At 40.2% G+C, this 14,979-nt stretch overlaps 1 protein-coding gene across 1 annotated transcript in view; it reads right to left on the bottom strand.

Moving 5' to 3' along the window:
• Nucleotides 1–1,584: 1,584 nt before the first annotated feature.
• Nucleotides 1,585–14,979, bottom strand: part of CPNE2 (copine 2) — a gene marked incomplete in the record, with an annotated part of 400,103 nt that continues 386,708 nt past the window's right edge. The window contains 1 exon segment of the mRNA XM_053700230.1: nucleotides 1,585–10,053. Coding sequence (XP_053556205.1) covers nucleotides 9,946–10,053 — 108 coding nt within the window.

Here is a 14,979-nt window from a genome sequence, read left to right as displayed (position 1 = left end):
GCTTCCACTAACATAAAAACTAATGGAAAAACTAGTTTATCGCCTAACCCACTTCCTGTCCACCAACTCCTTGCTTGACCCCCTGCAATCCGGATTCTGCCTCAAACACTCAACTGAGACTGCCCTTACCAAGGTTACTAACGATCTTCTCTCTGCTAAAAATATTGGCCACTACTCTATGCTTATCTTACTTGACCTCTCAGCTGCCTTTGACACAGTTGACCACCCCCTCCTCCTACAGATCCTTAGCTCTTTTGGCCTCTGTGACACCACTATTTCCTGGATTCACTCCTATCTTTCTCACAGGTCTTTTTCTGTGTCATTTGCCCACGACTCCTTCTCTCCAATGCCTCTGTCTGTTGGAGTACCTCAAGGATCTGTTCTGGGTCCTCTTCTCTTCTCCATTTATACTTCTTTGCTGGGTAAACTTATCAACAGTTATGGTTTCAAATATCACCTCTATGCTGATGACACCCAGATCTACCTCTCCACCCCTGCTCTCTCTCCCTCTGTCCTTTCTCATGTCAGCGACTGCTTATCTGGTATTTCTCCCTGGATAGCCTATCACCATCTAAAGATTAACATGTCCAAGACTGTGGTCCTTCTTATCCCCCCCTCAAGCTCTACGCTGACTTCTCTATCCATGTTGACGGCATCACTATTTCCCCATTGCCCTAAGTCCGCTGCCTCGGAGTTACATTAGACTCAAATCTATCCTTCGTCCTCCAAATCCGATCGCTTTCTACATCCTGCCGCAACCATCTACACAATATTTCCAAGATTCAACCTTTTCTGAGCGCTAACACCACAAAGCTAATAATCCACACCCTTGTTATTTCCCGATGTGACTACTGCAATAACCTACTTACTGGCCTTCCTCTTTCCAGCCTCTGCCCCCTTCAGTCCATTCTAAATGCCTCTGCCAGGCTGATCCACATTTCCCGTCCCTCTGTATCTGCTGCACCTCTCTGCGAGTCCCTTTATTGGCTCCCCATTCACAGCAGAATTAAATTCAAAATTCTTACCCTTCCATACAAAGCTCTCACCAATGCCGTATACTTCAGCCCGTCCACTAAGATCCAACAATGACCTGCTCCTTGCATCCGTGACTATCACCTCTTCTCATGCTAGACTGCAGGACTTCTGTCGTGCAGCACCTACCCTCTGGAACACTCTCCCTCGTGCTGTCAGGTTTTGCCCTAATCTTTCTTCCTTTAAATGCTCCCTGAAGACTTTTCTGTTCAGAGAAGCCTACCACCCAACTCAATAATAAATTAATTTCACTTACCTAACATTTCCCTCATCTAACTCTGTATTAACATCTTTCTCAATCTTGCAGTCCTCACCTCCTGTTTCTCAACCTCCTACCCTTCTAGATTGTAAATTCCCACAGGAATAGGGCCCTCAATTCCTCCTGAATGTGTTTGCAAATTTCGTCCTGTCTCCTACAAGTTTTTTATCATTGTTTTATCTAAATGAATTGTATCCATGGACGGTGCTGCAGAATATGTTGGCGCTTCATAAATAAAGTATAATAATAATAATAATATAGCATTAGGCAATAATGTTCACATTGCACATGTGTAAAATGTAACCACATTTATTTTATTTTTTAGCATTTATTATACAAAATACCATGCAACATATCAAATGAACAATTACATTAATGTAGAAGCCTCCACAAAAAAGAAATTAAAATTAGGACTGCAAATACAAGAGATGACGTATTAGAAATAAGCAATTGCCTCCAATAGGAGGAGCTCTAATCCCTTCACTGTTTGAGTAGCCACTAGGGATGTGCATTTGTCTATTTCAGAAACAAATGCAGATGTTAGTGTGTTGCACTTTCACAAGAAGAAACTCGGCTCTGAAAATAGCTGGATGTTCGGTACTCGTTTGCTACCGAAATAGACGAATAAAACACATCCCAAGTAACTACCAGTAACTCTCTTAATTGCTGCCCTGATTTGCAGTAAGATTTATTTTATTTTTTTGGATGTTGCAATCCTAAATAATTAGAGCCATAGGGGCCCATTTATCAAGTTCCGGACGGAGCTTGAGGGCCCGTGTTTCTGGCGAGCCTGCAGGCGGACAGACATTGCCGCAATTCAACCCGATCGAGTACGATCGGGATGATTGACACCTCCCCGAATCTGCAGGGGGCGGGGTTGCACTGGCAGCTCACAAGAGCTGTGGGTGCAATGCTGAATACGGATAGCGTATTGTTCTCCGCATTCAGCGAGGTCTGTCAGACCTGATCCGCACTGTCGGATCAGGTCCGACAGACCTTTGTTAAATAGGGGCCATAGGCGCTACACAAGAAAGCAGGATATATACAAAATATACATATTTACAAGAATAATCCTTTATCATATAACACAAAGGGTTGATAATCCCCACATATAGTAACACAAAAGGTGTAGTGACATGTGACATAGGACCATTTGTTGATAAAGTTACAAAAGAAAACATGTAACATTTAACCGTTGTTTTTATTTATTTTTTAAACAGGATGTGGTTTCCTGAGTATTTTCAACACATTACACTCGGATAAATCCAAGCAGAAGCAAAAAGACATTGGTCACAATCATATAGGCACATATGAGAGTTTTGAACTTAGTTAACACTAATTTGTCACCTCTGTGTGGCTGATTTGTGTACATATCTAAAGCAAAACTCAGAACACGTCCAGCTAATTTCTAAAGAATGTAAAGGGATATGAAACCCAATTTTTTTCTTCCATGATACAGATAGAGCATGTCATTTTAAACAACTTTCTAATTTACTCCTATTATTAATTTTTATTTGTTCTCTTAGTATCTTTATTTGAAAAAAAGCAGTAATGTAAACTTAGGAGCTGGGGCATTTTTGGTTCAGCAGCTGGGTAGCGCTTGCTGATTGGTGGCTAAATGTAGCAACCAATCAGCAAGTGCTACCCAGGTGTTTTTTTTTAAAAAAAAGGACCGGCTCATAAGCTTACATTCTTGCTTTTTTCAAATAAAGATTCCAAGAGAACAAAGAAAATAAATAGTAAATTAGAAAGTTGCTTAAATTTGCATGCTCTGTCTGAATTATGAAAGAAAACATTTGGGTTTCCCTTTAAACCTAAGTACATTAACATAAAATCAGTCAAGAATTAAACTACTTTCTATTGAAAAATGATTTGGCATTCATTCTGCAAATAATGCATTTTCCCCTAAACTATAACTTGGTAGTGGAGTAAAAGAACATTTCATTTATCTGTAGGTGGATGAGCTATGGTAGTTTTCAGGGAGGGATGTTGGTTCAAATCACAAACCAGAACAACTTTAAAATAAAACCAAATTTGTATTTTAATCGTCTACTCTATAGCCTACAATTTCATGTAGGTGCTGCTGAAGTAATAAAACAACTTCTATATGGTTTAAACTTACACATGAAGGCAACAATTAAAGTATAACCGTATAGAATAATGAGAAATCTAATGAACTATTTAAAAGAGAAACACTGAGGGTCAGGATATGTGAAATAAAAAATATGTTGGAGCTCTTTGCAGTAATGATTGTCTTATCAGGATAAACATAATGGCTTTTGGTTTCACTCAGATTCCTGAGATCACAGATCCAAAAATAAATAATAATCTAACTATTCAGATTGTCACTCCTACTACTGGCATAGAGGAAGCTACTTACCCAAAGGAAATTGTTACATTGGTTAAGGTTAAATATTTCTAAAATGTGCACATATATTTAAACTATTTACTATAGACTAGAGTATTACAATGTTGTATGGGATATGTTCAAAGGGACACAATACTTTCTTGCAGGCATGCATAAGGTATAGAAAAGGCAGATTTGAATCCTCTCTACAATGTTTGCATAATGTTTGCTTAAGAGCAATACAACATAACTTACTCCATCTCAATAATTCTGTAGCTCTGCTAATGAATCCTCTGATTATCTACCCGACACCCGCCAGAGTACTGCTTTGTTTAAAATATTTTTCAGATTTAAAGGGACAGTAAAATCCTAAATTCATTCCCTATAAAATGTTTATTATGAATAATTAAAATATTTTGCAGCATTTTTATTATTTATTTTGCTTGCTTTCACTGTAGTGATTCCACTCCTCCCAATGAGGGCCTGGAGTGTATTCTGTGAAATGGACAACACTAACACTCCGACATGCTGCACTGTGATTGGCTGAAAAATGACAGCTGTAGATGTTTTTAAAACATTTAATTTTAAATGCAATAAATAATTACTGATGCAAAAGTAAAAATATGACTTTAAATAAAGTAAATGGATTGGATAGATCATGCAGTTTTAAACAACTTTCCAAATTACTACTATTATTTATAATTTCGCTTAGCTGTCTTGGTATCTTTTCTTAAAGGGTAACCCTAGGTGAGCTCAGGACCATTCACATATCTTTAGGCATTCTTTATAGTAATGCTATACATAGTTGCAAACACTGCTGCCATAGACACGTGCACGCTCCTGAGCTGCTATGAGCCTCCTTAGATTTACTCTTCAACAAAGAATATCAAGAGAACAAAGCACATTGGTTAATAGATGTCTGTTTAAGATCACTATTTTTTCATGTCAATATCAATGAATTTAAAATGTGATATTTCTAAGGCATCATATACATTGCTGGTGTTTTCTATGCCATATAAAAAAGGAGCACTTTACTGAGTAAAAGGAGCAGTATAAAAATGACAGCAGGAAAGCATAGGTCAGATTTTAGTGCTAGTTATATGGCACCTGAAATAATATTTGTACAGTTATCTGCTTATTGGCAGTGCTAAATATAATCATTATGAAACTTCCAGTAAACTATAAAATGCCACTAATGTAAGTATGTGGTTTATAAACAGGGTGTTGTCATAACAAACTATTTATAGAGGAATAGGTTGGCCTTTGCTTCCAAAAAAAGGACAAGTCGTTCATTTGTACATATGGAGTAATTCCTAGCCTGGAACATAGATTGTTTAATACAAAAACATCCTAAAATAGATTTCTATTGATTGGCTCCACTGTTGCTTTAATTGTATTTTTCAGTTAATTCACCGTTAATTTGTTATATGTAATCACTTAAAGGGACATGAAACCCCAAATTTTTATTTTATAATTTAGGTAGAACATACAATTTTAAACAACTTTTTAGTTTACTTATATTTTAAGAGTCTCAGGTTAATACGCACTGTGGAAACATCAGAGAACATATATTTTGTTTTTCTCAGTGTGGTACCTAATTAAATCTTGTCCACATATGTGGGTATGTAGAGAGATTTGTGTGAGAGGAACAGGTTTATGGCGTCTGGTGTTCGGTGGCTGTAAATTGTGACGTTAGGTACAGTATGTTTTGTAAGTTGAGACTGGGAGTTATTGTTATCTATATCTATCTATTGATGCAAACTCATCTCAGGTAAATAGTCAACTGCCAGGGTACAGAATAACCAATCAGGCAAATACAACTTAAAATAATGTATTGTGACATTTTGAGGCAAGTACTATCGCTTTGTCTAAAAAAGTTCTTGCCTTGAAACATCGCAGTATAATTGTAACATTTGTTTAAGCCCACTGAGTGTGTATATGTATGTATGTGTTCTCATCTTTATACTACATGCACCCCCACACAATAAGAGTGCACTATATTGTACTTTACAGTATGTGTGTGTGTGTTTATATATATATATATATATATATATATATATATATATATATATATATATATATATATATATATATATATATACACACACACTGTATACACACACACACACATACATACATACATAAAAATGCTCATTTGGAGGTTATAGACATTAAGGGAACATGAAAGTGAAAATTAAACTCTTCATTCAGATGGCGCATGCAGTTTAACTTTTATTATCTTACTTTGTCCTTTGGTCTCCTTTGTTGAAAGGCATAACTAGGTACGGTCAGGATCAGCAATGCACTATTGAGAGCTAGAGGCTGATTGGTGGCTGCACATATATGCCTCTTGCCAAGTTGTTTAAAATTGTATGCTCCATCTGAATTGTGAAAGAAGCATTTTGGGTTTCATGTCCCTTTTAGTGCAGTTTACAGATTACGTATATTTTTTGCATAACATGTATGACTATAATTTAGCAGTATCTCTGATTTTTTTTCCCATTTAAATTTCTACCTTGTCTCCAATGTTATGATCAGCCAGAGATTACACATAAACAAGCTTGTGCTCAGCAGTTCCTGGGTATCACTGTGCAGCATAACACTTTCTATACAAGTATATGGGAAGATGCACTCGCATTGCTGAGGGGACTGGCAAAATAAATAATACAGGGGGCGTGTCCGGACCAAGCCCAAAGATGGCCACTTATCTGGGAGCACTACAAAGATGACTTATATTTTGCCTGAAACCTAGATATTGAATAGCCATCCAGCCTGATATTGTGCTCCCTGAAGAAGCAGTGGACATGCTGATTTAATATATATTTTTATTTTGAAGTTTCTGGGAGTTCCCAGACCGGACCACTGAGACCTTTTTAGCGGCTACTCGTGAGAGAGATTTCAGTACCCCCCCCGGGACACCGGGTTAACAAAAACATGGAGGAGAGCTTATATCTAAGGGTGCGTGCCCTATTTGCATATTATGAGCAGCGGATGTGTGAACGGTTTGACCGGCTCTTGGTAATTGCTGGGGCTCCGATCCACGACAAAGAGAAAACTATGCCCATCACGGCGGGAGAGACTGCTCCCTGCTTCAACTCGCTTAACAGCCTCCCACAGGCGGACAGCTGCCGTAATATCGCAGGGGCCGATTGTCCACAGATCCTCATGCCCGCACTTTCTGAGCCGAACACTGGGAATCTAAGGAGTAGCGGGTATAACCTGCAATATGGCGCTCCCTGCATTGAGGATGAACTCTATCCCGCGGCACCTAACTCTCAAGCGAATATGGGGCCTCCCACTACTGATGCCCGACTTGCCGCGATGAAGCGCAATGCTAGCGTGATACAGACCGGTTCATCCTGGACTGAGATATTGCAAGTCGGCTTCGGGCAGGGAGGTGGATTGAGCTCTACCTGTCATCTAGTCCCCATGCAGGATTCCAGCACATTCACACTTGGCGGGGTCGCGGAGGAGATAACAGCTGACCCCCTCGTGTACAGCCCTATCTTGCCTTGGATTTTGGGGATGACTTGTCCGGTGGGCCTAGTGCAGCACATCTACTGCAATTTGGTATGTGGAACTAAGCGTGCTGGAGTGGGTTAGCTGGAGTACTTCACCTTGGGACCCAGGGCACTAGTTTTATCGGTCCTCTCAGAGATACATATATAAACTCAATAATGACTCCCTCTGAAGATAAAGTATAGCGACTTGGGCAAAAGAACTATTCTGTACATCTATGGCGTGTTCCCCCTCCAACAGCCTATGGAATCTGCCATTTATTGTTACACACGAGAGAGACTTTCTTATGGTTATACATAATGTGTTTGTTCTCCCCATCCTTGCTGTGCTTAGTGATCATATTTGCATAACCTATTGTGATTATCCTCCTTACACAGGCAATATATGTTATAATTCGTCTACATTATCTTTCTGTAGCCTACCCTGCTGAATGCATGTCTCACAGCGACCTTTTAAATGTTTGAGAATTTTAAGCTAATAGGTGGGCAATTCAGAGTTACGATGTCTGCAATTACAGAATTATGCTGTGTGACCTAGGGAAGTTTTAATTTACTGTATATATTCATAGGGCTAAGGATAAATGGTCCCATATAAACCTGTTATGTAACTCCAGCGAGATAAAGTAATCACATTAATAATAGGTGGTAGGGGATGCCTGGATCTTTTACATGTGCCCAGGGCTAGCTATTAATACCATATTACTGGCATAGGGGGATGGACTCTTTTTCTCCTATACTTGAACCATACACTTGGGTTGACTAGCTCTCTCGTGACCGCCAGCATGCCTTCTTACATATTCCTACGTAGGCGCATATCAATAGTGGTAGTCCCTGGTGTAAATAGCGACTCACAATAGACTGGCCCAGAAGTTTTTTGGGCCTGTGTATCTCTCTTTCTGGGGGACAGCAAAAGGATATTTATAAAGGTATGAGAGACTAATAAGCTAACCCCTATGCTGCTTCTCTTGAAGCATGCGCTGGCTACTATACGTACCTATCTGTTGATATTATGAGAGAGTCATCCCTTCTGTTCTTGCGGAACTTTTCTATAACACACTGGCATGTCATATCTGAAGAAGTTTTCAGCGTATCTGCCCTAGCCCACTCACCCAAACTCCTTTGAAGTTGCAAATATACACATTCTTAGTTTTAGTGCAGTAATGAGCAAGCGATTTCTCCCCTGTTTCCTCCTCCATCCCAGTTTTGGCAGAGTTTCGTAGTCTCTGCCCTGTCCAGAGAGTTTTAAGAGCTCTTTGGATCTTAACAAGATCTATATAGTTGTATCTACATCAATATTCTTTTCTGCATATAGTTTGTTAGTCATTGTATTCTTATCACATTTAGCCTTTATCCAAAAAGATGCTTTCAAAATAAGACTGGCTCTGGTGCTTTTGATGTGGCTTAACCTGAAACTGATTCCTTTACTGACTTGTATATGTTTATGTTTAATCAAGATATAATTACCCATGCAGTTCCCTGAATGCTGTATGAGATATAATTGTTTCTTTAAGATTTAATGCTGTGTCTCCAGCTATACCCTGTTTTCAGATCCCTTGAAGGATCTTTGTTGCATCGCAGACACTAAGCAGACTAAGTAATAAAATGAGCCGTAAGAATGAAGGGTAATGTTTTGACCTGACTAGGCATACCGAATTTCTTATTAACTGGCATTTTGAAATATGTACTAAATGTTTCCTGCATTATTGTAATTGAGATGTTGCCCTTCAATGTGCAATGGTTTTGTGATTGTTTTGATTGCCTCAATAAAAATATTTAAAAAAAAAAATAAAAAATAAAAAAAAAAAAAAATAATACATTTTGTTAATTATATTTAAATATTTTAACTGGGTTTTTCTGGTTCCAGAGATGAAATGAACATATTGTTTGGGACGTGCAGCACTGCTTGACGGCAAAACCTGTTGTTAACTGAACTCATTCAACTGCTCCTAATCAGAATGATTATTTAGTGTCAGACACTTCGGTCAAAAAAATATTTTAAGTGATAAAAACACTTCTCACCAACATTAAAAGATACATGAAACCCACATTTTTTTTATATTATGATTTAGATTGAACATACAATTGAAAGCAACTTTCTAATTTACTTCTGTTATCTAATTTGCTTCATTCTCTTAGTATCCTTTGTTGAATAAGCAGAAATGCACTAATTTGAGCTACCTGAACTTACCTGGTGAACCAATAAACTGAGGCATATATGTACAGCCACCAATCAGCTGCCCCATCACTTATACAGGTATCCTTTTTCAACAAAGGATACCAAAAGAACAAAAAATATAAATATAAATACATTGGGAAGTTGTTTAAAATTACATGTTTTATTTGAATCATTAAAGAAAGCTTCCCTCCCATTATCCCTTTTTTTGCCTAAACCCAACCCAAATCAGTGACACAACTCCAGAGTGGAGTAACTGAGTCCCTGTTCTCATATTCCCCAGTCCTGGGAAGAATTTTAGAAATGTTGGACGAGAGGTATGACAAGCTAAGAGCATTTGTATAAAAACAGGAGCTGAGCAAACTTAAAAAAATGAAATGTATTGAAGATAAGACAGATGTCTCAATGTAGAGTTAGTTTGCATTTGACACTGTAGATTAGGTAAACATTGACTTAAATACTTCAAAAATCATCAATGCGGCCTTCTTCTGCTCTCAACAAGATACTGGCAATATACAATAAACTTTTAAATACTGTTGAGAGCCATTGGTGCTTCCTTAATTTATTCATCATGGGGATGTACAAAGTTGTTGCCTGGGCAATGGAAAATAGACAGCTATACCCCCTCAGACTTAATGGGAGGCAGGTTATGACTTTTGAAGTAATCAACCACTTGCTGTGGAAGTTCTGCCAAGACTGCTTTAGCCAGAGTTTCTTTAGGTGCCTGAAAAGAAAAGAAGACAAATCATATCATATTTGTGGATACGTGTAGAGAGCAGATGAATACTATCATGTGATCTAATTATGTACCAACTTTGATTCATTCATAGATTTACACACACACATATATCTATCTATAAAACAAAACTCTGGCCTGCTCTCAGGAGACATATTTTGGCCTAGGCCCACTATGTCTGTTTCTAGGGCAGTAGGGAGGGCGGCAGCAAATTTCGAGGGATAGTTCAATGCCATGATGCCTTCCAATTCCTATACTAACCAAATGTTTATTTATTCATTTTATTATGCAGCAATTATAACTGGTTGTCTCAGTGACGTGCAGTGAGCTCAGAGGCTAGTGAGGCAGTGGCTATGATAGGCCTGAGAAGCACATATATGAATAGAGGTAACTTAAATTTACGATTAAATTAGCCGGTTACACAATGACGATTAGAATAGTATCTAATATCTTGTATTTAAGCCTCTGCAGACAGTCCCCTTATCTCAGGGCTATTTATTTATTATCTACTGACTTGCATTTTAGCCAGTTAGTGCTGTGTCCTACACAACCCCACAGGAGAGAGCACAATGTTATCTATATGACACACATAAAATAGCAGTCCTTGTTGTAAAAAAGCTAATAAAAAAGCATGTTATAAGAGGCTGTCTGTAGTGGCTTAAACAGTCAGAAATTTAGAGATTAAACAGTTATAAAGTATATTAATATAACAATATTAATTGTGCAAAGCTGGGGAATGGGTAATAAAGGCGTTATCTATCTTTTTAAATAATAGTGATTTTGGTGTAGACTGAATTCTGACCCAGGCAGGATGAAATACTTGCAAGCACACAAACAAGGCTTCCAAACAATCTGATCACATGTTAAAACCAGAAACACCCTAATGCAACTAATGCATAAAAAATGCAGGGGATGACTGGCAATTTTGGAACCAGGGGGCGAGTACAATTCAGTGGCCCAAGTACTAAAACCCTGCCCACTATGAAATTCTATATCTAATAGTTAAATTACAAGGGAAGTAAAGCACCTAAGAAATGATAGAAATAAGGCTATAAAAACAGAATTTCAATGGAAAAAAAACAGAATTTATGTTTACCTGATAAATTACTTTCTCCAACGGTGTGTCCGGTCCACGGCGTCATCCTTACTTGTGGGATATTCTCTTCCCCAACAGGAAATGGCAAAGAGCCCAGCAAAGCTGGTCACATGATCCCTCCTAGGCTCCGCCTACCCCAGTCATTCGACCGACGTTAAGGAGGAATATTTGCATAGGAGAAACCATATGATACCGTGGTGACTGTAGTTAAAGAAAATAAATTATCAGACCTGATTAAAAAACCAGGGCGGGCCGTGGACCGGACACACCGTTGGAGAAAGTAATTTATCAGGTAAACATAAATTCTGTTTTCTCCAACATAGGTGTGTCCGGTCCACGGCGTCATCCTTACTTGTGGGAACCAATACCAAAGCTTTAGGACACGGATGAAGGGAGGGAGCAAATCAGGTCACCTAAATGGAAGGCACCACGGCTTGCAAAACCTTTCTCCCAAAAATAGCCTCAGAAGAAGCAAAAGTATCAAACTTGTAAAATTTAGTAAAAGTGTGCAGTGAAGACCAAGTCGCTGCCTTACATATCTGATCAACAGAAGCCTCGTTCTTGAAGGCCCATGTGGAAGCCACAGCCCTAGTGGAATGAGCTGTGATTCTTTCAGGAGGCTGCCGTCCGGCAGTCTCATAAGCCAATCTGATGATGCTTTTAATCCAAAAAGAGAGAGAGGTAGAAGTTGCTTTTTGACCTCTCCTTTTACCAGAATAAACAACAAACAAGGAAGATGTTTGTCTAAAATCCTTTGTAGCATCTAAATAGAATTTTAGAGCACGAACAACATCCAAATTGTGCAACAAACGTTCCTTCTTTGAAACTGGATTCGGACACAAAGAAGGCACGACTATCTCCTGGTTAATGTTTTTGTTAGAAACAACTTTCGGAAGAAAACCAGGCTTAGTACGTAAAACCACCTTATCTGCATGGAACACCAGATAAGGAGGAGAACACTGCAGAGCAGATAATTCTGAAACTCTTCTAGCAGAAGAAATTGCAACCAAAAACAAAACTTTCCAAGATAATAACTTAATATCAACGGAATGTAAGGGTTCAAACGGAACCCCCTGAAGAACTGAAAGAACTAAGTTGAGACTCCAAGGAGGAGTCAAAGGTTTGTAAACAGGTTTGATTCTAACCAGAGCCTGAACAAAGGCTTGAACATCTGGCACAGCTGCCAGTTTTTTGTGAAGTAACACAGACAAGGCAGAAATCTGTCCCTTCAAGGAACTTGCAGATAATCCTTTCTCCAATCCTTCTTGAAGAAAGGATAGAATCTTAGGAATCTTTACCTTGTCCCAAGGGAATCCTTTAGATTCACACCAACAGATATATTTTTTCCATATTTTGTGGTAAATTTTTCTAGTTACAGGCTTTCTGGCCTGAACAAGAGTATCAATAACAGAATCTGAGAACCCTCGTTTTGATAAGATCAAGCGTTCAATCTCCAAGCAGTCAGCTGGAGTGAGACCAGATTCGGATGTTCGAACGGACCTTGAACAAGAAGGTCTCGTCTCAAAGGTAGCTTCCATGGTGGAGCCGATGACATATTCACCAGATCTGCATACCAAGTCCTGCGTGGCCACGCAGGAGCTATCAAGATCACCGACGCCCTCTCCTGATTGATCCTGGCTACCAGCCTGGGGATGAGAGGAAACGGCGGGAATACATAAGCTAGTTTGAAGGTCCAAGGTGCTACTAGTGCATCTACTAGAGTCGCCTTGGGATCCCTGGATCTGGACCCGTAGCAAGGAACCTTGAAGTTCTGACGAGAGGCCATCAGATCCATGTCTGGAATGCCCCACAGTTGAGTAATTTGGGCAAAGATTTCCGGATGGGGTTCCCACTCCCCCGGATGTAATGTCTGACGACTCAGAAAATCCGCTTCCCAATTTTCCACTCCTGGGATGTGGATTGCAGACAGGTGGCAGGAGTGTGTCTCCGCCCATTGAATGATTTTGGTCACTTCTTCCATCGCCAGGGAACTCCTTGTTCCCCCCTGATGGTTGATGTACGCAACGGTCGTCATGTTGTCTGATTGAAACCGTATGAACTTGGCCTTTGCTAGCTGAGGCCAAGCCTTGAGAGCATTGAATATCGCTCTCAGTTCCAGAATATTTATCGGTAGAAGAGATTCTTCCCGAGACCAAAGACCCTGAGCTTTCAGGGATCCCCAGACCGCGCCCCAGCCCATCAGACTGGCGTCGGTCGTGACAATGACCCACTCTGGACTGCGGAAGGTCATCCCTTGTGACAGGTTGTCCAGGGACAGCCACCAACGGAGTGAGTCTCTGGTCCTCTGATTTACTTGTATCTTCGGAGACAAGTCTGTATAGTCCCCATTCCACTGACTGAGCATGCACAGTTGTAATGGTCTTAGATGAATGCGCGCAAAAGGAACTATGTCCATTGCCGCTACCATCAAACCTATTACTTCCATGCACTGCGCTATGGAAGGAAGAGGAACGGAATGAAGTGTTTGACAAGAGTTTAGAAGTTTTGTTTTTCTGGCCTCTGTCAGAAAAATCCTCATTTCTAAGGAGTCTATTATTGTTCGACGGAGATAGAGAACTCTTTTCCACGTTCACTTTCCATCCGTGAGATCTGAGAAAGGCCAGGACTATGTCCGTGTGAGCCTTTGCTTGAGGAAGGGACGACGCTTGAATCAGAATGTCGTCCAAGTAAGGTACTACTGCAATGCCCCTTGGTCTTAGCACCGCTAGAAGGGACCCTAGTACCTTTGTGAAAATCCTTGGAGCAGTGGCTAATCCGAAAGGAAGCGCCACGAACTGGTAATGCTTGTCCAGGAATGCGAACCTTAGGAACCGATGATGTTCCTTGTGGATAGGAATATGTAGATACGCATCCTTTAAATCCACCGTGGTCATGAATTGACCTTCCTGGATGGAAGGAAGAATTGTTCGAATGGTTTCCATTTTGAAGGATGGAACCTTGAGAAACTTGTTTAAGATCTTGAGATCTAAGATTGGTCTGAACGTTCCCTCTTTTTTGGGAACTATGAACAGATTGGAGTAGAACCCCATCCCTTGTTCTCCTAATGGAACAGGATGAATCACTCCCATTTTTAACAGGTCTTCTACACAATGTAAGAATGCCTGTCTCTTTATGTGGACTGAAGACAATTGAGACCTGTGGAACCTCCCCCTTGGGGGAAGCCCCTTGAATTCCAGAAGATAACCTTGGGAGACTATTTCTATCGCCCAAGGATCCAGAACATCTCTTGCCCAAGCCTGAGCGAAGAGAGAGAGTCTGCCCCCCACCAGATCCGGTCCCGGATCGGGGGCCAACATTTCATGCTGTCTTGGTAGCAGTGGCAGGTTTCTTGGCCTGCTTTCCCTTGTTCCAGCCTTGCATTGGTCTCCAGGCTGGCTTGGCTTGAGAAGTATTACCCTCTTGCTTAGAGGACGTAGCACTTGGGGCTGGTCCGTTTCTACGAAAGGGACGAAAATTAGGTTTATTTTTGGCCTTGAAAGACCTATCCTGAGGAAGGGCGTGGCCCTTACCCCCAGTGATATCAGAGATAATCTCTTTCAAGTCAGGGCCAAACAGCGTTTTCCCCTTGAAGGGAATGTTAAGGAGTTTGTTCTTGGAAGACGCATCCGCTGACCAAGATTTCAACCAAAGCGCTCTACGCGCCACAATAGCAAACCCAGAATTCTTCGCCGCTAACCTAGCCAATTGCAAAGTGGCGTCTAGGGTGAAAGAATTAGCCAATTTGAGAGCACGGATTCTGTCCATAATCTCCTCATAAGGAGGAGAATCCCTATCGATCGCCTTTACTAGCTCATCGA

Source organism: Bombina bombina, chromosome 1 (assembly GCF_027579735.1).
Source record: "Bombina bombina isolate aBomBom1 chromosome 1, aBomBom1.pri, whole genome shotgun sequence".
In the NCBI taxonomy this organism is placed as follows: Eukaryota; Metazoa; Chordata; class Amphibia; order Anura; family Bombinatoridae; genus Bombina; species Bombina bombina.
The sequence above is the reverse complement of the archived record's forward strand: the minus strand, read 5'-3'. Positions and strand labels throughout refer to the sequence as shown.